At 38.7% G+C, this 22975-nt stretch overlaps 1 protein-coding gene across 1 annotated transcript in view; it reads right to left on the minus strand.

Moving 5' to 3' along the window:
• Window positions 1-20355, minus strand: part of LOC103592002 (serine/arginine repetitive matrix protein 1-like) — an 86968-nt gene extending 66613 nt beyond the window's left edge. The window contains 1 exon segment of the mRNA XM_008574587.1: window positions 20187-20355. Within this exon segment, the coding sequence (XP_008572809.1) occupies window positions 20187-20355 (169 nt within the window).
• Between the last annotated feature and the right edge of the window lie 2620 nt (window positions 20356-22975).

The following is a 22975-nucleotide window of genomic DNA, read 5'->3' on the forward strand; positions in this document are numbered from 1 at the left end:
CAGCAGAGTAATGTATAAGTGTGGGGAGAATCTCTTCCCTCTGCTTCTTTCCCAATTCTCTGCTGAAATGATACTAATTCCTGGTCTGAGTAGAGAGTCATTCCCACCATAAATTCAGGGTACCCAAACTAGGCCATTGTAGCAGAGACACTTTCATGGGCTCACCAAATCTATTTCCTTTTTATCCCCCGCAAACAGCTAAACAACATTGCCCTACTTCTCCTGTATTTAGGTAAGGCCATGGGACTGAGTTCCAGCTAACATTATGGGGTATAACCCCTAACATCTCTAAGCACTGCCCCTGAAATCTCCTGCAACATTCTCCATATTCCCTCCTTCCCCATCTGCAGGCTGGATGACTCCTATAACTAGGAAGCTGTATTAGTTTGCTAGGCTGGTTGTGACGAGAACCACAAACTGAGTGGCTTAAATAACAGATTTTTTTTTTCTCACAGTTCTGGAGGCTAGAAGCCCAAGATCAAGGTGTTGGCCTCTCTCCTTGGCTTGTAGATGGCTGCCTTCTCCCTATGTCTTCACATCATCTTCTCCAGACACTTTGATGTGCTCCCCAAATCTGTTTTCTTTCCTAACTGGGCATGCAGAAACAAACAAAGTCCCAGCATCTCTTGTGGTTAGGTGAAGCCTTATAACTGAGTTCTGATCAGTGCAAGGTGGGTAGAAGTGATATACACCTGTTTTGAGCCTGACCTCTAAAATGTCTTGTAAATCCTCCATAATCCCTCTTTTCCTCTGGTTGGATGGTGCCATGGTGGTCTTGACACCACTGTTGAAAAGTGAAGATACTTGGAGTCCCTGAATGAGTACATGGAGCAGAGTGAAGTGACTCACTGACCCTGATCCTGTGCTCTGCCACACCCCCACAAACCCTCACTGAACTGTGATGTAAGCAAGAAATACACTGTTACTGTGTAAAGCCACTGAGATTAGAAGGCTGTTTGTTACAGCAATTGTTATAGCCTGACTGATACAGCCAATGATGCTGCTGGACCACCCTTCACTCCTCCCTTGTCTATTCCTTCTCACTTTCCCCACCATGATTCCTTCCCTGAGCTCATAAATTCAATGGAGAGACAGAAGATGCAGCTAGACCATCCTCAGATTTAAGGCCCCAATTGATGGCAATTTCCTTGCTCTTTCTTTATATTCTAATTCCTTGAGAAGTGGTCATGTTCCCTATTTTAATTAGCACTTCTGTGTAGATGACTCTAAACATAGCTCTCCAGTTTTGACCTCTCTCCTGAATTCCAGACCTAAATTTTCAACTGGTTACTGGGTGAATGTCTTCCCAAAATCAAGTTGAGTTTGATTTATAAGTAAGAAATACATTGTTGCAGTCATCATCTTTCTTAAAATCTGTGCTTTTTTCAGGTAACAGGATCACAAATCTTCCTGCAATCCAGCTTGATATTTGAGAGTCATTTTCAACCCCTCTGGCCACTGGACCCTCTGTCTCCACTCTAACCCCTGACAGTTTTCCTTTGTTGTCTCACATCTGCTCTTTCTCTCCCCTCCCTCATTAATCAGAACCTCCTCATCTCATCTCTGGTCCATTAATGGTTTTACCTGACTCTAGTCTCTCCCCCATAACTCCACACTTTTAATGCTTTCAGAATTATATTTTTTACATTGTGGCTGGATCATGTCACTCCTTTTCTAAGAAGCTCTGGTAGCATTTCATTTTCTACAAAATAAATCCCCATTTCTTAGCATTCAATGGTCCTTACCTGGTTAGCCCAACCTATCATGTTAGTCCCACATGCTCCAGTCACATGAGTCTCCTCTGCATTGCCACCTCCACTTGAGCATCCCCCATTACTACAGGTTGCTAATAAAGATTCTCAATTACTGGCCAATGGGCTGCGTGCCTCACAATCACTAGGGTACTTAAAAAAAGCTGTATTCCCAGGCCACACCCTCATACGTATGGTAGCTCTCTTAATCTATTTCACATTGTGCAATGCAAACAATCTGTTTTTGTGTGTGTAAATAAGAATTATAATAAGAAAAAAATCGTAGGGGCTTTAAAAACAATACAGATTCCTGGATGTTTCATGGATTCCTGAGTGAGAATCTGCAGGAGTAGGGTTTTCCCAAGCATTTCTGATAAGCAGCAGGTTTGGGAACCACTAATACGCAAGCTGAGACTAACACAGAATAGAATAAGGTATTAAATAAGTGCTCTAAATAATACTGCCCAGGGAAGGAAAAGGAAAATATCATTATGAAATCTGGGAAGATTTCTTTGAGTCAGCATGTTTATATGAAACTAGACACACCAGGATCCAGAGTTTGAAAAAGAAAAGTCCCCTTATTCATGTAAGATTGTTGTCATTGGGAAGAATGTGAAAAAAGGGGACACGACTTTCTTAAAATAGGTAAATTGTTAAAATATACATTAAACTTAAACTGCACTATGATAAATGTCATATCTAGCAACAAAGAGAACATATGCGCTCAGGAAAACTACTCGCTTGGCAGAAGAGACGAAAGCACACCAGCAAGTGATTAAAGCAGGAAGACATTAGGAGGGGAGAGGACAAAGGCCTTTGTGTCTAGCTGGGTCTGTAAGCCAACTGGCCATACTGTCGACTGGGGAAGTGAGAGAGAAAAGAGCTATTCAGGACTCCACTCTCTCTGCCCTAGACCTGTGTTTCTGCCCTGAATGAAGAAAGAAAAACAGCAACTAAATAGCTCATAATAACAAATGAACAAACCAATAGTAGAAAGGACTAGGACTTGCTAACAAAACTCCATGAGTCAGCCTTTCTGTTCTGACCCCGACATATAAATAGGGGAATTATATCCATTTTGCTTTCGTTCTTGGCTTCAGCAATTGGTAATCCATTGGACGCCACAGAGTAAGTAATAGACAGTAGGAAGCAGCCACCATGGCAATGTCATATTTTGAGATATAAGCAAATATTTGGATCCAAATGCTTTTTTGTGATTTTAATTTTCCTCTTTAACTGTGAGGATAATCATTTAAAGGAATTCCACATCTTGAAAAGGGTTAACAACATAGTGTTTTGAAACCAGATCTGGTCTGTTTTTCAAGCTGTGCTGTATTTAGAGATAAATTTAGTTCTGCAGATGTCTTGAGTCTGTCATTGGAATTGGACTTTCCCATCAAAACCAGACACTGCTTCTTGAGGAGCCAGAATAGGGTGCACCATTTTCATTCCGCCTTCCACTGTGAAGCAGCACTGCAGCAAAAGAACTGATAGGGTTATTCATCTTGTGTCTGGCCCCAGTAAGCCATCTCCCATTGGTTGTGCATTGCAGGTTACAGGATTTTTATTTGGGCATTGCCTTGAATAAGAAAAGTCTTCAGGAGTTGTGCAATTTAGTCTCAAAATTTAAAGAGTGTAGAAATAGGAATTAAAAAACATAAATGGGAGATTTATTTATTTATTTTTGCAGAGAAAAGTTGTTGCAGATGCGGGAGGGGGAGGGAATATGATGTAAACAAGATCACAACAATTCCTAGAACTTGTTAAGAAAAGTGAACAGATATGATGTTGATGGGGGAGGGGGGAAAGAGGAATTGGTAAAGGGACATGAAAATCAACTACCTTGTATATTGATAAATTAAAATTGAAAAAAAAAGAAACGTATTTAAGATTCTGGTGGTTCAAAGTTCTGTACTGAGTCTCCAACTAGTCAAGGGTTGGAGACCCAACACCTGATGAACACCAGATTATATATGATGTTGGAATAAACAAAAACAGGAGCCATTCTTTTTAAAATAGGGTCCTGAAGTTTTAATGCCCTAGGAATCATTGAGCATGATGTATATCTCATATATCTGGCATATATCTCATCTGATTTGAATGGATGAAAAAAATCATTCTGGGTAAATTGGTTTTCTGTTGCTATTGTGTTATTTTGTTCAATTTTTCCCCCAAAGGTGTGATTTACATAACAAAGTTAGCAAAAAATTTCCAGGCCTAATTATCACTTTCAAAATAGAACCTGGAAATCAGCCATTGGTAACTGAAGATTACAGATTGTTTTTTAAAAAGCAAATCTTGAGTTCGGCTCAAATGTTACCCTTAAAACTGGATTGTTATTATTTTGCCGTGTCACATCAAATGCCTTTTTGGCATCAAAACAAGCAGCTCCCCAGCTAATTCATAACTCAAGTGCGTCAATTTAGGTTATACTAAGGCTTTAGCATTTTTAAAGTTAAAGGACATACTTTTGGTTTCCATGTAGTTTTCTACAGTCTTTTCCACTTTGTAATGACCAAGACAGTAGTTGGAAACCAAAAGTATGTCCTTTTTCTTCAATCTCTGCTCTGTCACAGTGTAGAGGAGGTAAGAGCGCAGGCTCTGAGCTCAGCCGCCTGAAGTTACATTCCGATTTTCTCTCTTCCCCCACCCCCACGGCTGTGACTCCCAGGGCAAGGTTTTAGACTTCTCCGTGTCTCAGTTCTTTCTTGTGTGAAAGGGAATAATAATAGGACTTCCTTCATGGGGTTTGTTAAAAGGATTAAATGAGTCAATACATGCAAAGCACTTAGCTCAGTGCCTACAAATAGAAAGCATTCGGTGAGTATTTATTATACTCTAACATACTCTCTACATTGAATACTCACTCAGAAAGATTCGGACCCCTGTATATAAAAGACTATTTACCACTCCCGGTCATCCACATACTAAGCTAGTTGAGTTTTTTTTTTTTTTTTCTTTAAATGTAGAAGTGCTAGAAATTAGTACAAAAACATCTTTTCAATGTGAATATGATTTAAGCAATTTTCTTGCAAAGCAAACTCATTTAGACTACACTACTGAATATAGCTTTTATATCCGACTTTTCTTTAATAAGAGAAAATTTTCTATAACATTTGGATATAATCATATTAGTCTAATGTTATTGAATAATTTGATTAGTAAATAATAAATATTTTCTGAATTCTTACAGAGGAGAAGACATTAGGTTAATATTTATGGACAAAGAGGTCCTGGAATTAAGAAAGTCATGGACATAAATATATATATGCAGCACTGATCCTACCCTACAGGAATTTAGATGTTTTTGGTAATGTTATCCCTACCACAAACCACTGAGAATCCAACATGATTTTTAGACTGTACTATGAGTAAGAAACAAATTTTGTGTTGAAATATTGAGGTTTGGGGGTTGTCTTCTATAGCAACTGTAGTTATTTACCTTAACTGATAAAGTTGTGTTCTCAATCTCCAGTAAGACTAAGAATGTGAGATTTGGAACAGCTGTATGTTCCAGTGCTGTTGGAGGGTACCAAGAAGCCCCACCTCAAGAGCAGAGCATATAAAACTCCTCTGTTCACACTTGGAAGTTTTGCTGAACATCTACTGCATAAAGAGATGTTTTGTAAGACACCAGGGACAAAAAGAAAGAAGAGTTCTGTCCTCAAGGAGCTCATGGACTCACAGCAGCAGCAGTGATAATAATACAGCTAACATTGAGTGATTGCTACTTGCCTTGCTTTCACTGTTTTTCTTTAATCTTTATAAAATTCTTCTAGACAAATACTTATCTTATGCCTATTCTGAAGGTGACGAAAATGGGGCCTAAAGAAATTAAGGAACTTGGAAGTATTTGGAACATAGCATGAGCCTTGCTATAATAGAAAAATATGCAAATAAAATTAGAATGGGATTAAAGCCAATCGAATGGCTAAAATATCTATGGTATGCTGAGCATTATGTTATGTGCTATGTACTAGTGTGTATATATGAAGGGTCTTCAAAAAGTTCATGGGAATATTCATATTGTCTTTTCATTCCATTTTTTCATGAACTTTTTGAAGTACCCTTGTATAAATATTGCATTTAATTCAAATAATATTACCCCAAAGTATAAATATCCCCAATTTACAGAGAAAGAATTAGGGAGGTTAAGGGTCAGAAGGGTCAGAGAGGTTAAGTAAATTTCCTTAGATCACTCAGTTTGCAGTCATGGAGTAAGGAATTAAAAGCTGTGTTTTTCTGGCTTTGGAACTCAGATTCTCTCCACCACATCAAGTGGTCTGTGCAAATTGAGGAAAGGAGACCAAACTACAAGAGACAAGGTCGGATCATGGTGAACCTTGTTGGTGATGAGAGGAATGTCAGGTTTGTGTTTCAGAAAGAGCAGTCTGGTAGCAGTTAAGAAGAATGATTCTATCTTAAAAAGCTCTATAAATTACAATTACTATACTACTTTATTAACTTAAAAGCAACATGAAGATGAAGGTCATGAACAAAAAGTACTTCATTATCTCTTTCTCATGTTGGCATTTGGATTCTGCCTTTTCCCTTTTCTCCAGAATTGGGTGACTCATGCCCTTTTCCTACCAAATTTTGAATCTAGGGTTTCTGAGTGCCCAATACAGACCACACCCTTTACAGTGTGCTTTTGTTCCATATTTATATTTCCCTCTGTATTTACACCATGATATTATTATTTAAATTTGACTATGGATGATATTCTCAAATCAATGTGCTAATAGAGATATCCTCTATGTACTGCAACAGTGTAATAAGGTGAAACATGTGTTGATTTGATGGAATTACCAGTGCTGTTTATTTATCTACCAGGACGTTGTACTGATTAAGAGCTAGGGCCCTAGATAAGAACTTCCTGGGTAAGAATCTTGCCATAGTACTTACTAGCTGTGAAGCACTTCGCTCAAGGTCATTTAGGTAAATACATAATTGGAACATGGTGAGCCACTTGCTATAATGTAGGAACACACAGAGAAAATACAACAGGAACTAACTCTACTTGAATGCTTAAAGTGCAAAGAGTATGCCAAGCGTTATGCTGCATGCTTTACATATGTGATTGCATTTAATAAGAACATGGCAGACCTTGGGTGGCTACATGTTTTGCATGTACACTCTTGTACTAAATGAGAATGCGACAGACCTGGAAGGTGGGTATTATTTCCCAAGGTTGACCTCTTTGTGCATTAGTTTCCTTATCTTTATAAGAATGATAATAGTAGATAGCTGTTAAGGTTGTTATGAGGAGTAAATGAGTCAATCCATACCTGTGTGCTTAGCATGTAATAAATTCTCAAAGAATGTTAACTATTACTTGATGAATCAAGAAATGATTAAAAATAAAAGCTGTTGGCCTATGAGACAGAATCATAAGGTAGGAAAAGATCATATTCATATAGGAAAAAAATAAATTCAGCAGAGAGAAAACAGAACCAATTTTCCAGCTGGTTTATTAGATTAAAGTGGAGCAAGCTGACTAGCTGCAAAAATTGTGCTGTGTATCTATGACCACAAGTACAGAAATAGCACCAGTTTTTAGATTTAAACATCCTTGATAATTTATTGAAAAATCTTATAAAATGAATACTTTAAGCAATTATGTGTTCACTGATTAAACCACAGAAACTAAACTTAAATGAAAGAAAATCAGCTTAACTCTTAAGTGTACCAATCTAATGGAATCCAAGTCAGAAAATGCTAAACTTAGATTCTATGAAACTGAAAAATAAGCAGATGAAATTGCCTGTAAATATCAATTCGATGTCATTTTGATTTCTTAACCACTTTTATATATGTAAATAACATCTATTTGCATAAAGAGAATATTAGTTTGATGGAAATGCAACCTTATCAAGAAAAACCTACTAGAAAATAATCTGTAGAAAAAAAAGGGGGATAGAGTTCATCAAATTGAGCTGAAAACATGAGTGCCCTGAGCTCTCAGAGATTGTAGTCCTCTAATTAAATATTAGAAGAATGTACAAGTTTTAGTCTACTAAACATTAGAATGATCCTTGACAAATCTGAGTGGCCACACTGATCTGTTTTCCCATGCTGAGGTGAGATTGTGTTTAAAACAGGCTTTTTTCTCTGTAGTAGTTTAGTAAGTCAAAAATACGAAATAATCACTCAACCTTCATTCTTCTTCTGAGTATTAAATAGATATTCAACAAATAGACTGGTAACTTTAATTTCCTTATTCAATTGGATGTCTATTCAAAGAATAAATTTTGGACAAATTTCAAACTGTTTTCTAACTACTAAGGAAAATTTGGATTAATTTTCCTATTTCAAATTTTCTTTGGGCAGCTGAATTTCTATGCTGCTTTTGTGCTTGTAGTTGTTTCTCAATACAGATGGTCAATTTAGGGTAGGTTGAACCCACGGAATTTTGAAACTAAATGGCTGGTTATAGGTAGGAGACAGTGTAAAAAAGGAGACGGTTCTATCGGCTAGTACTAAAAAAATACTAAAAAGCGAAAAATCAAAAAGGACCCAGGAGGCCCATTAATGAGGTATTTATATATGTACCAGCCAACTAAAAGAAAGGAACCAATAAAAACTAGAGATGGTTGGTTTATATTGTTTTGTCTTTTTTTTCCCCTAGCATCAGCAGTCTTCTGTGAGGAGGTGGTGGTGAAGAGAAGGTTGGTTGTATGAGAGAGTGAGAGAGCGCGCGCGCGTTTGTGTATGTGTGTGTGTGTGTGTGTGTGTGTGTGTGTGTGTGTGTAAGAGAACCAGCGTCACAGCTGGGGAAAGCAAGGACCTTCCTTTGTAAAGGTTTTATTCTTGAGATGCATCTGTGAAGTGCATTTAACACTAAAGGAGAATATCAAAGTTACTGGAATTTTAATATTTGTTCTGCTTATGTTTTTATTCACTTCCGAAATTCCACCCTTCCCTTAGAAAAGGAATTTGCCTACCTGTGCAGTCTAGTAACTTATTCTTGTGGAAACTAAAAGGTTTGTATGGCAAAAGCACAGGAGGCCCATTTCATCCCATCCTCTCCCAGGTTCAAGTGATGCTCTGAGTTCCAGGTGGGGGTCTAGTCCTGAAGGGTATCCCACATGGAAGCCAGCAGGGAGGGAGCAGTGTCTGAGAGGATGTGGCAGTAAGAACAGGCTTTGATTGCACACAGAGGACAGAGAGCACCATTTTCCTGGAGGGGGATGTAGGAACTCCAGAGACTCCTGGGTTCCTTAAAAACACTGTGATGGACCAGCTGTGAGTCCTTCCCCATTTCCACATATGCTTCTCAAGGAACACCCTACCCCTATGCAACATCTCCTCCTTCTCCTCTTTAATCTTTCTAGATTGCCCTCCACGTTCATTTGAAGGTAACATACATTTTCACAGTAAAAAGAAAAATTACTTGAAGATGTCACTTGTCAAACATCACTTTCTCAGTGAGACCTTCTGTGGACATTTTATTTATAATTGTATCCTCTCCCCATCAACATTTCTTATCCTACTTCCCTGATCTATTTTTTTTTTCCTTTTTGTCTTTTTTTACTGACCGGTAACGGGATCGCAACCCTCGGTGTCGCGCCCATACCAGGGACCAGCAACGGGATCGCAACCCTCTGTGTTGCGCCTGCACTGCGCTCAGCCAGTGAGCGGGAACCGGTCACCACATGGGATCCAAACCCTCAGCGGGAGCACCGCCGCGCTCCCAAGTGGCGCACTCTCCAGTGCGCCACCGGGCCAGCCCTTCCCTGATCTATTTTATCCATAGTTCTTATCACCATTCTCAAAAATATCATGTTTTACTTGTTGATATATTTTTTCCAGAAAGAAAGGAAATTCCATGAGGGCAGGGCTTTTATCTTTTTTGCTCACTACTGTGTATCACCAGTGCCTAGTACAATATCTTGTGCCTAGTGGTCATTCAATGAATATTTGAGGAGTGTTGATGCAGAGGACAAAAGAAGGTCCCCTGTTCCTTTCTGCCTGTGCACCAGGCACCCAGGTGAATCCTGATCCCATGGAAGTCTCCTTCTTGAAGGCTAGTTTCAGCTTTCCAGTCCAATCCAGTTGTCACAGCTGTGTTTCTCACAGGCACAGCCTTTGCACACCACAGGAGAGGATAGCACCCCTGAACGTCTTATTTAGAAAACTCTGCCTCCTGTGTTACCTTGGCTCCTCTCAGCGGCTCAAATACCTGTGTTACTTGCTGAGGGTAAAGTGTTAGCACAACCATTTGAGTTATCTGGCTTCCCCTTTACTGATCTCACTCAGGGATGCCACTCCTGGAACCATAGACAGGTCTCCTTTTTTGCTGACTGCCCTGGTCTTTTTCTTCTGCCTATACCATGTTGCCTGCGTCATCATCTTTGCCATCTCCCTTCTACCCAGGACCAGTGGATGCTGCTCTGCTTCTGATTTTGAGAAACAAACGCATTCCTAGAAGGGCATGCACCTGGATTCTATATGCTCACACTTCCATTCTAATATCCTTGGGAAATGAGAAAACAGCAAGTCCAAACTAGCCAGGGCCACTGCTGGTGGTTCCTTGTCTGCTAGTGGATTTGTGTACAGAACTCCATTAAAAGCTTTCTTCCTTGCCATGTCATTGCTGCTCTGTCTCTGAACCTGTTGTCCCTTTGCCTTCCCTTGCAAACCTTGTACTTAGAACTATTTCTGTTCTGTGCTTGATCCTTGGGCTTGACGGTTTGGGCTGTCTGGTCCAGGACTAGGACTTTGAGCCCCATCTGAATACAGCCTCAAGCTAGCTCTGTTCATTCTTCTCCTAGCTGCTGCTACTCTTAGAGCTGGGGAGATTGACCCCAAAGGGTTCCTGTTCCAGCCTTTTCATTTCCTACTGAAGACCCCTCTTTTCAACAAGGATGGAGTAAGAATGGGCAATGAGAAGCTAAACACCCTAATCCCTGTGTGCTGGAGCACTAAATCTGATGATGGCAGAAACACAATTGACTCTGAGAAGATTTAGATTCTTCTTTAAATGCTCTCCAAACTCATAACATTCACTGCCTTCTAGTCTGCACTGCCCAGACCAACTTTCAGCAGCGGGGCAATCTTCCCTTCTCTAATCAAATCTAGGCTATGGGACCATTTTCCTAAACCATACGCACATTGTCTCAGGAACTCTGCATTTTCCTGTCCAGGCTGCATTAGGCTCTTCCTACAAATTAGGGAGCTGGGAAAGTTTAGAGGGGTTTCTCCAGGGCCATGTATGTCTCTGGAATAAGATGCTACACATGGCTAATTTCTTTCCACATGGGCTGTCAATCTTGGAGCACATGACATATATTTGGTATCAAGAGCAGCCTTGGAGGTAAGGAGGAGTGTTATATTATTCACTCCAACAGCAGCTCCAGGCCAGGTTGGGGGGAGGTGGAAGTGAGCAAGGGGCTGCTCACACACACTCTGCCTGCGTGGAAGTCTCCCCATCATCACGGCTGTGAAGCCTATAATTCCTACTCTTTGTGTACAGAAACAGAAACAGTCTCTGGCACATTTGTCAATTTAAATTTTAAAATATTTGTGAGCAAATGTTTATTGAACACCTACTAGATACACATTGTTGGGATGGGAGATGGGAGCTCTGAAGCTTCTTGCTTTCCAAAGATCTTACTGTATTGGGGTGGGTTGGGGTAGGGGAACGAGAAGTACAGAAATGATACAAAAAGGTAAGAATGGGGCATGTCAAATGATGAGTGGGGGGCTGGAGAATGGAAGCAGCCAGCATAAAATTTCTAATTTTGAGCATTAGAGTTACAGTACATGCAGCTTTTATTTCCTTTGCAAAAGGAAGAATAAAAAATCCATGATCTTTTTTTATAAGATTATTAAGCTAAACTACTTCCAACAACTTAGAGAAATTTGGTTATTCATGAGAATAACACCTTTTCTAAAAGAAATAAAGTTAATTTTCTACTCTTCTGCAAAGGAGGTCATTAATTATACATTTTAGATTTCATCAATTTCAGTGAGATGAGACTAACATTTTAACTAGATGTCAAGGAAGACATAAGATATTAAGTTAAATACACTGGATGGCAATAAATGGTTATTAAAAAACATAATTCTGTTACTTTCATAGTTTTCTCACTTGGATGTCTAATTGAAGGCCTGAGTTTCACATTTAGGCAGTCAAGTCATCATATAGCAATCCTCTGAGCTTTAAACAAAAGCTTCTAAACCATTGAGTCATTTCCAGATTAAGGACAGATGGATGGCTTCTTTCTGGTTTTCTTTTCTTTTCTTTTTTTTTTTTTTTTTTTGAGCACTTAAAGAAAACAAACCCAAAAAGGACTCTGGCATCCACAGTAGTAGTCATCTATCTGCAAAAGAATCAACATACCTCTTACTCTGCTCCCACTAAGAACTTACTATTTTTGAGACAGAAACTTGTCTTGGAAAAAGTTTAATGCATGTGCTCCTGTGTTTTAATGGTTCTCATTGCCAATAAATATAGGAAAATAAGGAAGGAAAGCTAAGAGCATTAGCTGTTTGGCATGCTTGGTGAGTTTTCCCAGGTTGCTGTTCCGTGTTCATCTTCTACTGTTTTTCAGAAATTGCCCTCTGTTTGGACACCCTCCTATGAGGAGAAGCCGGAGAAGTCACACGACACTCTCCCTGAAACTCCATGGGGTAGCCAGAGCCATCTTTCATTTTTCATATCGTCTTCTGCTCGCTTGGCCCAGATTCACAAATGGAGAAACTTTTCTTTTCCAAATTATTTTTTCTTAAGGAATCCAATGACAATTATTAATCAATTTGAATAGTTTTTATTAAACCAGAGGGGTATGGAAAACTTCACTTTCCAATAAAAGTTTAAGTTAATGGTTTTCTAGAAGATAGTTGTGGGATTAAAAAGTTTCTTTAAATCCTTTGAATTCACACGTATGGAATGAAATTTGAATAGTTCAGACAACTGCATGATGAAAGATGGATGCATGTGGATTGCATATGTTTGACCCTGCTTTTCTGTCCTATGATCTATTCTGTGAGTTCAGCTGAGCAGTGAAGACCCAGCACATATGTGGGGAGAACTGCATCACCAAAATTAAGATTGTAAATCAGACTCATCTTTGACTTTGGTCTTGCACGGAATACTCAGGCTGTTCATACATATTTTTCCTACACTTTTTGTATGTCATTATTTTTATATTTGTTCTTTCCCTGTTAGATTTTGAGTTCATGAGGTATGGTTACTATTTTTTGCTTCCCGTTTCCTCATACAGAACCTATTCCAGTACTCCACACAGTGGCTGTTTAATAGATAATTGTTAACAGACTGACCTTTTTCCTCCTAGTTACTGATTGTAATTGGTTCTTGTTCTATTTTCTTTTTCTTTCTTTTTTTTCCCCTTCATGTTGCTCTGTGCAAAATCAGTGACATTAATCTGCAGTGTGGTACATAAGGAAAAGAGATCACTAGAGTTGACACAAATTTGAAATAGCAAAGAAATGGGTCACCCAAACTGAAGTCAACAATGTGGAGATTTTATGAGTAAAAGAAGACTCTGTCTTGTAAGTGGCCACTTATTATGAGTAACTGCCACTTATTTATTTATTTATTTTTTTTGTTTCCAGCTATTATGTACTTGATTTTCTTTACGGTAGCTTTGAAAGACCTCTAAAAGCAAATTCATAATTTAAAAATGCTTATTTACAGTTTTGCCCTCTCTTTTCAATGTGTTATACAGGCATTAAACCATAAGATTCCTGTTAAATGTGGTTGGAGCTGAACAGATAAACTTCCAGTATATGAAGGGGCAGGGAAGGACCCTTTTGGATTCTGTAAGAAGCAGCAGCAATTACAATTTTACAGGTTTTGGAGAGCTTCCTTTCTTTTCCTTTTCCATTCTGTTATCATTTTTGCTGTATTAGAAAACAAGTACCCATCTGCCTTTTTATATGAAAAAAATGTCTCTTAATTGTATTTATATGCAAGCCAATAATTCCAAACAACATGATTAGTCTGATGTAATAAATAAACAAATTAAAGAAAGTACTTTTAAAAGCCATTACTCTTCAAGTTTCCAGTTTTTCTGTATTGTCAAGTTTCTTGGGTAAAATCCTTTTTGATTTCCCAATTTCTATTAATTTCTATTACAATTATTACTGAAAAAGGAAGGCTAGTAGGAGAAAAATCAATCACTGCAGCTACCCTAGTTGTGGCTTATCTTTCAGAAGGGCAACTGGAAAAATCTAGAGCCAAAGAAACTAGTGTTTAAAAACCCATTTTAGCCATATACACACAGGAAAAGACGATGTCTAGAGAGCATGGCCTATTAGGCAAAAAATTTTTAAAAAGTCAGACTTTTAAATTTGATTTTTCCATATAATTCTATTGTAATATAGAGTCTAGAAATACCAATTCCAATATATAGAACAGTGGAGATAATCTCACTGACTCTTCCTGGCTAATGTTTCAGTTCAACTCTGTTAGATGGTCCCTGTTGATTACTTCACTTGAATAAGCTATTTCTAGTGCATTTAGTTGCTTATATAAACAGAGCTGTAAAGTTCTCAATAAAATACCCTGTAGAGCAGTTAAGCAATTTTGGAATGAATTTCCAAATGAATTTCCTCTTTGTTCTAAAGTAAATTATAAAAATAAATTTTGTAGGGAAAAAATATGTACTGATTGAGAATACTTTTGCTATTTGGACTATGGATTACCTTGAATTCATTGGAAATTTGAAATTTGACTACAGTGCATCTTCATATATATCCAAGAAACTGATCAGTGATAATTCAACTCCAAAAAATCATTTAATAAATATTGCTTGTGCACCCTGTGTATATCAGGGACTGTACTAAACTCTGGAGACAGAATGTTCTTTCCTTATGGAGGTTATAGGTTCTGAAGCTAAAGAAATAAAATGGCACCTGGTGCAGGTGTGTGCACTTTGAGAATTAATCTTCTGTTAATACTCATAGTTTTTCTTCTAATAACTAACAAATGCCTTAAACAGAGTATGAGATGTACTTCTGGGAATGAATAAGAGTGATCTTAATCTTGGTTAGGGCAAATAGTGAAGAAGTTCTAGGTGTCTTTGAACTTTGGCTAAGGAAGAACAGAACAGATATTTCACTATCTAGTTGGGTAAATGGAAAAAAGACCAGAAAATGGAAAGGGGTCAACCATGCGTACAAGGTGGGGGAAGAAAATGGGCTTAGAAAAAGAAGAAAATGAAATGTATATTCAGCTTTATGTTTCCATATTTTATACTTAGAAATCTTAAAAAGTTTTTTTTTTTTTTTTTTTTTTTTTTACCTTCAACTCATACTCAGAAATGGGAAGCCAATAACCAAAGCAATAATCCCAGCCTTACTCAGTTCTGAAAACTTGGTCTCTTTTAGCTTATCGACATGGCTTGGAAACCCAATAAAATATGTAGAGTTATTGGTGGTGAATGGTGCTGCTGAGACCAGTATGTAGTTTAGCAATAATGTATATATTTATTATATTTGTGGATTAATAGTTATGTATGACTACCTAACTTGTGTGTTCAAGCATACCTAAAGTTAAATCTCTAGACATACTGATGGCCAATATTAACAAGAATAAGAAAAATTTAGCAAATTCACACATTTTCTCCTTAACACATGGTTAATTAAACAATAGAGGGATCCAAGTCCTTTGCTATGAAAGTCTGTTTGCTTTTCACACCAAGGAGTCAAGCTTACTAGCCCTTGAAGAATTCAAACAGAAACTTTGTTTACTAGCCAGATGCATGGTAAAGGCCATAATTAAATAAATGCCTAGAGAATAGGAAGATAAACATAGACAAAAATCCATACACTTTTGCTTGTAGTTCTTTTTTCTTAGTGCCTATTTCATAGGTTTCCATTTTTCATTTATGAATTGGTGAGGGGTTTTATTGCAAACCACAGAATCCACTCTGGATAGTCTAAAGAGAAGAGATTTATTCAAGAATCTCAGGTAGCTCACAGAATCCCTTCAAGGGCCATCCGACTGGGTTTGAATGCAGCATATTCTCCAGTGATAACTGCCCAGAACTACACCCTGCCATGGTGCAGGATTGCTATTGCCAGGACCCACCACTGCCACCCATTCACTGATTGTGCTTGATGCTACATCACAAAAATTGTCTACAGACACCTCCTGAAGAATAAGATGCCTTCGCTACCATGTTTGCCAGAAGACTGATCTCCCCACACATGGTCACTGTTCATGTTGCTACCTTCCACGTTGTACTTCTCGTCTTCAATGGATGTATTTGCCTGGTGCAATCTAGGTCTGATGCTTGCACTGTTGCTGCAATTGAGTCTGGAAGGAGTAGTGGTTTTGGTTTTGGTTTTGTTTGTTTAATTCTATGTTGGTAAGGTTGGATTCACAATGGGAGAATCTATCAAAATATTGAGAGTGTTTAAAAGCTAGCAGGCAGCTACAAATGATAAAGTTCCAAAGGCTATGATTAAAGAACCTCAGAGAGGACACATTTGTTATAGGATGAGCTGGAAATTAAAATTAATGATGCATTAACAGGGAGTGCCTACTAAAAGTTGGGAATTAAGGGCTTTTTTGAATCTTGATGTGTAGGAAATTATAATTTTTATAATTTATGAATTAGAATTTCTGAGTTGTATATATCCAAAATACCAAGGTATAAACTGAACATGAAATATGCATGACCTATGAAGAAAGTGATAAAATGTACTGAGGGGCATAAAAGACAAGAAATAAAAAGACATCTACTTGTGAAGATGATGGTGCTCTCAAATTCAATCTACATGTTAATGGTAATTCTAATCAAAATCTCTAGCAAATTTTTTGAAGAGATCCTGACTAAATGATTCTGAAGATAATCTTGAATCATAAATACAGCTGACAATATTCTGAAAAAAAACATAGTAGCCAATAAAACTCTGAAAAAGAAAAGTGATGAGGGGTAAGCAGAGGTATGTGGTTCTCCTACCACAGTTATAGACAGAAGGATGAGATACAGCCATGAGTCCAGGAGGAGATTCACGTAAATAGGGAAATAAAATAGTACCTGATAAAGTTGGCAGTGTAAAAAACTAGGATTATTTAATGAGTAGTGTTAAGAAGGCTGGTTAGTCATTCAGGAAATAAAGAGCTCAATACTGACTTCAATCACTGTGTTAACAAATTCCAAATGCATCAAATATTTAGAGTATAAAACTAAACCATAGAATTATAAGAAAAAAACCAAGGATGGCTAGTACTATACACTCTTGTGGTGGGGAAAGCCTTTTCCCATCACACACACCACTCCCTCCAACCACATGCACGTACACATACAACTTAAAGAAAAATATTGAAATATTTAACGATAAAAATTAAAAATTTCAATAGTAAAAGAAACCATAAAAAAAATCAGAAGGACTTAAAACAAATTGGGAAAACTCTTTGAAACAAACATCTGAAGATGTGTCTGAAGATGAAATCAGGAGACAATGTAGTCCTGGGTTTAAGGAGATTGGTTCTCAGTCTTTTCCTACACATGTAATATGTGAAGGGTCTTCAAAATGTTCATGGAAAGATTTGTATTATCTTTTTTTTTTTTTCCTTTTTGTCTTTTTTCGTGACCGGCCACGGATTGCAACCCTCAGTGTCGTGCCCGTACCGGACCGGGACCGGCTACAGGATCGCAACCCTCGGAGTTGCTCCCGCACCTCGCTCAGCCAGTGAGCGGGAACCGGTCTGTATGTGGGATCCGAACCCTCGGTGGGAGCGCCGCCGCGCTTCCCAACCAGCGCACTGTAGCAGTGCGCCACCGGGCCGGCCCGATTTGTATTATCTTTTAATTCTATTTTTCTACAAAGTATTCTCATATATAGACCAATAGTCTATATGTCTCTTCCGTTAATTTAGTCCCTTTATAGAATTTTCATTGGCTGCATGTTTTATGGTGTATAGTAAAGCTATGCTGAAAACAACAAAAGATTTTATTAATTCATCTTGCAAATTTTTTAAGTTCAAGAAAACATGTTTTTGTTTTTTTTTTAAAAAAGAAGTTGTTGTTCACTGTATTAAATCAAGTTTTGTGTATTGAATGTTTCCCTTGGAGAATTTTTTTTCAGATAATTTGCGTTTATGTAAAAAGTCATAAAAAGTTTGCTGGGATTATGCAGACTTTTCTAGCTTCATTTGCTTTCCTAGATCCCAGAAGAAAAGGCAGACTTTTAAAAAGGGGGATTGCATTCCCTTCTGATTGTTATTCTAAATCTGACTTGATAGCAGAATTCAAAGTACATCATATCCCAGATAAAGCTAGCTGCTTGCCAGACTGCTCTGTTACAATTGAACTGTAAATGGCTCACATCAGCACATTCTGTCAACTTTATATAAACCCTACTTTATGTAACATGATTAGAGATCCCCTGAACACTGCTCTCTACCTGCAACTTGCAGACTGATTCTCTTGATGTTGTCCACCAGACACGATTGTGAAAATCATGATGTGGGCTGGTGTTGAGGACATAGGTGGAGGTGATAGGTGGCTAGTGCCGGGTTGTTTTGTTTTTCTACATGCCTGTTACCCCCAGTGCAAAAGAGAGTGGATAAATATGTTCTTTCTTTTCCCTCCAAGACATTAATCCTTGATCTCTGTCTTTACCACATCCAGAGATGTTTCGGGGCTGGCTAACATTAACAGGCTCTGAGCACTCCATAGAAGAGCATGTGATTGATGTGGTCAGCATGCCCTCCTGTGCAATATGATTTATCCAGGAAAGTTTCACTCTCCATTTCTCTTTGACAATATCATTCCCTCTGCTCTCTGATCAGGCTGACCTGATGGTTTGGAGAGTTTCTAGAAGGTCCAGTTCAGATCAACAGGCATTTATTGAGCCTTTGCTGTGTACATGCCCTGAAAGAAGCACTCAGGATAACAAGAAAAGCATTGCAAGATCCCCACTTTTGTGGAGGTGACAGCCTAGTGGGAGAGAAAGACAAAAGCTAGAGTTCCAGTATAGCATGATTAATGTTAAAATAAGACTCCTGGCTCTTGAAGGAGCATAAAGCAAGCATACTTAGTCTAACTTGGGGTCCGGAAAAGCCTTTCTGAAGAGATGACACCTGATTTGAGTCTGAAGGCTGAGAAAGAATTGTTTAGGTGGGAAGAGAAATCCGTGCAAAAAGAACAGCCTCCGGCCCCGTGGCGCACTCGGGAGAGTGTAGCACTGGGAGCACAGCGTTGCTCCCGCTGTGGGTTCGGAACCTATATAGGACTGGCCGGTGCACTCACTGGCTGAGCACAGTGCAGGTGACACCAAGCCAAGGGTTGCGATCCCCTTACCGGTCACGAAAAAGACCAAAAAAAAAAGAACATCCTGAGAAATCTCACAGAGACATGAAATAGCAAGGGAACATGGGCAGAGAAAGTCCCAGAATTCAGAATTACTAAAGGGAAATGTTTCAGGCATGGAGTGTTGGGAGATGAGGCTAAAGAAAGAAGTAGGAGTTGGGAAGACTTGGGTGCCATGTTTGGGTTTTATTCAGTAGGCAATACCGAATCCTTCATTCCTTGCTTTCTTTCATACCCACATTCAATCCTTAAGCAAATCTTCTTGGCCGGTTATCCCAAATCTGACCACCACCACCATCCTAGTCAAGGCTAATATCACCTCCACCTGGATCGCAGCAGTAGCTCCACAATTATTGTGGAAATCAGGTCTCCTTGCTTTCCTTTCTCCCTCCCTGCAGTGTGCCCTCTGCACAGAAGTGAGTGTTTCCTCTAAAACACAAATTAGGTAATGATGTCCCCCAGTACTCAAACCTCCAATGGCTTCTTCACATCCAGAATAAAGTCTGCATACTTACCAAGGCCTGAAAGGCAAGGCCTTGATTGAATTGGCCTCTGCACCCCTCTTGGCCCCCTCAGGGCTGACTGTCTCCCCTCACTCCCTTGTGCTGAGAAAGGACTCTTCTGCCTATTCTTTTTAAAACGTACCCCTGCTCCCATCGCTATCTCTTTTTTGTTTATATATATACACATATGTGTATATATATGGGTGTGTGCATATATGTGTATATATATATAAATCATATACTTGTCTGCTTATTGCTTGTCTTAGCTACAGGAATGTGAGTTTCAAGAAGGCAAAAATGTCTCTGTTTGTCTGTGTTTTTTATTGTATCCCCCGTGCTTTGTTAAATAAGTGAAATGACTGAATCAATGAATAAATTTAGAACAATTCAAAACCTGGGAGTGAACTGATCAGGTGTGTATTTCAGGCAGATCACTCTGTGTGTAATGTGGAGAATGTATGCAAGGAGATAGATTAGGGTGGGGGAGGTGGATAGGAGTTAGACCAGTTAGGAAGCGTTCATGTTAGCCCAGGTCAATGGTATGAAGGACTGAACTAAGGCAGTGGTATTTGGCATGAAGAAAGAGAAGATAGATTTGAGAAGTGTTTTAGTGATAAATTGGCCAAACATGATCAAATTACATCTGGGCCTCCCTTCAGAGTCTTGGCTACATAAAGGGATGATAAAGGATGATGAAACTGGAGGTGGTCCAGAACCAGAGGGGGCAGGATGATGTTGCCTGAGTGCCTTCTGGGACAAGCGCTTTTCCATTTCAGCATTTCCCTGGGTTAAAATTGCCAAGGCGTTCATGTGTCCTTTGTGAAGTGCAGAAGCATTGTCTTGCTCTGGATCTGAATGACTACACTGAGTTGGATGTATTTTTGGCACCAGTTGGATGTTCAATAATAGTTTTAATGATAGTTTCTACAGCAATTGGGTTTACCCTGGAGGCTTCCCATCTCTCTAATGACTAGGGCCAAGCCTGCTTAGTTTATAAGATCTGGCAAAATTACAGTGTGAACTGGTAATGCCATGGGGTGTTGTACAAATTATACCAGGCCTGTCTCTTGTATAGCCCTGAGGAATTTATCTGAGCCCAGTGCCTCTAGAGACTTCAAGAATACTGACTTCAAAGGCAGTGCTGCACTGTTTTGGACACCACAGCCATGTACCCAGCAAAACTAGAAGGGGACCCACAGTGGCTAACTCATAGAAGCATTTGATCTGCTTGAAATTATTGAAAAATTATTTGATCTGTTAAAATTGATACCTAGTTAAATGTCACAATTTTGTTTTCAACATGGTTTGGGAAAGTTCTTTTTAGCTTGGGAAAATTTATTATCTTAGCCAAGGAAAGAATTATGTGGGCCTCAAATCTATGAACTCTCAAACCAAGAGAGATTATGAAATTATTTTGGATGATTGGGACGGAGGTCTTTCCAAAGAAAAGGTTTATCACATGGGTGATTTAAAACACTACTAAAATTGCCTCTCCAAGCAATGACCTAGAAATCTGACAGTGTGATAATGAATTCTCAAACAAATAAAACAAACAAACACAAAAATCACATTGGAACATCTCACAATTGGCAGGATGGAAACTGGCAACGATAACTTCTGGAAAAATGAGTTGGATCTTATAGCATTAAAATGAGTTTGGGGACTATAACATGAAGTCAACACTTTTGTGAGAATTTTGGAATGCTCAATTTCCCACAATCCCATCATTTCTCTGCCTGACAATTGTAATTATTCTTCAACAACTTGACAGTCAAATTTGCTTCCTGTAGTGATAATATACCTGCTACCATCCTGACCATATTGGAGAAATAGCTTTTTCTTTGATAGGTTTGTTCATTTTTGAAGCTAACTTTCTGTATTATTCTAACCACTCTTTTACATTATTCATTAACTCATCACCATTCATGCTTCTGACAGTAGCATGTAACTTTGGAAAAAAAGAGGAGATACACAATTGTCTCCCTGATCATAAAGCAAAGATTACTTCACTTATGTCACAAATTAAAACTAATTAATTACTTGGGCAAGGCATGATTATTAGTTTGTTTCTGTTGCTTATAACAGAATACCTGAAATTGAGTAATTTATGAAGACATAAAATTTATTTCTTACAGTTTGGAGGCTGGCAAGCCCAAGGTCAAGGGAACACATCTAGTGGGGGCCTTCTTCTAGGTAGGAACACTGAGTCCTGTGGGGACTAAGGTTTCACATGGTGAGAATAGGCTGGGTGAGAGAGAGCTAACTTTCTCACTCGCTTTCCTTATAAAGCCATCAGAAACACACTCATTACTCCATGAATGGATCAGTCCATTCATAAGTGTACAGTCCTTACTGTCTAATCACCTCATAAAGGCCCCACCTTTCAATTAACATAATTAGATTTCCCACCCTCTTAACACTGTTACAATGGGGGTGAGTTTCCAATACATGAGCTTGTGGGGTACACCTTGAACCCACAGCACATGACATGCTACATCAGAAAATATCGGACATTATTGTATGCTTTCAAAACATCTAAGGTTATTAAGTAATAATGTACTTAACATATGAGACATTATAAAGAAGTCTAATTCTGTACAGGCTGAAAAAATATGCATGGGACACTAAGACCAGGTCATATGGTTAAAAAAAGAATAATAATGGGGAAAATAGAATAATTATAAAGTGAAAGCACCTGAGAGTAAAAGATTTTGATTTGAAATCTAGTTTCTTCATTATTTATTCAATAAGTTTTTACTTACCTCTGAGAAGGTGACATTTGAACAAGACTTAAGGAAGGTGATGGAGTGGACCTTGGAGGTCCCTGAGGAAGCAACTTTCTAAACAGAGGGAGCTGCCAGTGCAAAGGCCTTGCAGTGGGACTGTGCCTGGAGTGTAGGAGCAGGAGCCTAGAGGGGCATAGAGGCCAGGGAAGGAACAAAGCAGTGCATGGGGCAGAGTAGCAGGAGATGAGGTCAAAAGGTGACTGGGGCCTGGACAGTCCAATGTGGGAGGTTTTGCTTTTATTCTGTGTGAAATAGGGAGGTCTTGCAGTGTTTTGATGTGATATGGCTTAAGTTTTAAAAGGTTTGGTCTGTCTGGGTGTTGAGAACAGATTGTAGGGGTCAGGTGTGGAATCAGGGAACTTTTTAAGAGGCTAATCCAGGATGGTGGCTTAGGTCAGCGGAAGCGGTGGAAGTGGTGAGAAGTGGTCAGATTCTGGATATGTTTTAAAAGCAGTGCTGTTGAATGGATTGTTGGAGGGAAAAAAAAATGCAAGTCAAGGATGATTCCAGGGGAAGAGAGGGGTTACCATTTGTTTTAGATGTTTAAGCATACTGCAACAAATTACCACAAACTTGGTAGCTTAAAATGACAGAAATGTATTCTCCCATAGTTCTGGAGGTCAGAAGTCCAAAGTCAAGGTAGT

This window comes from Galeopterus variegatus, unplaced genomic scaffold (genome assembly GCF_000696425.1).
Source record: "Galeopterus variegatus unplaced genomic scaffold, G_variegatus-3.0.2 Scaffold1067, whole genome shotgun sequence".
NCBI lineage: Eukaryota > Metazoa > Chordata > Mammalia > Dermoptera > Cynocephalidae > Galeopterus > Galeopterus variegatus.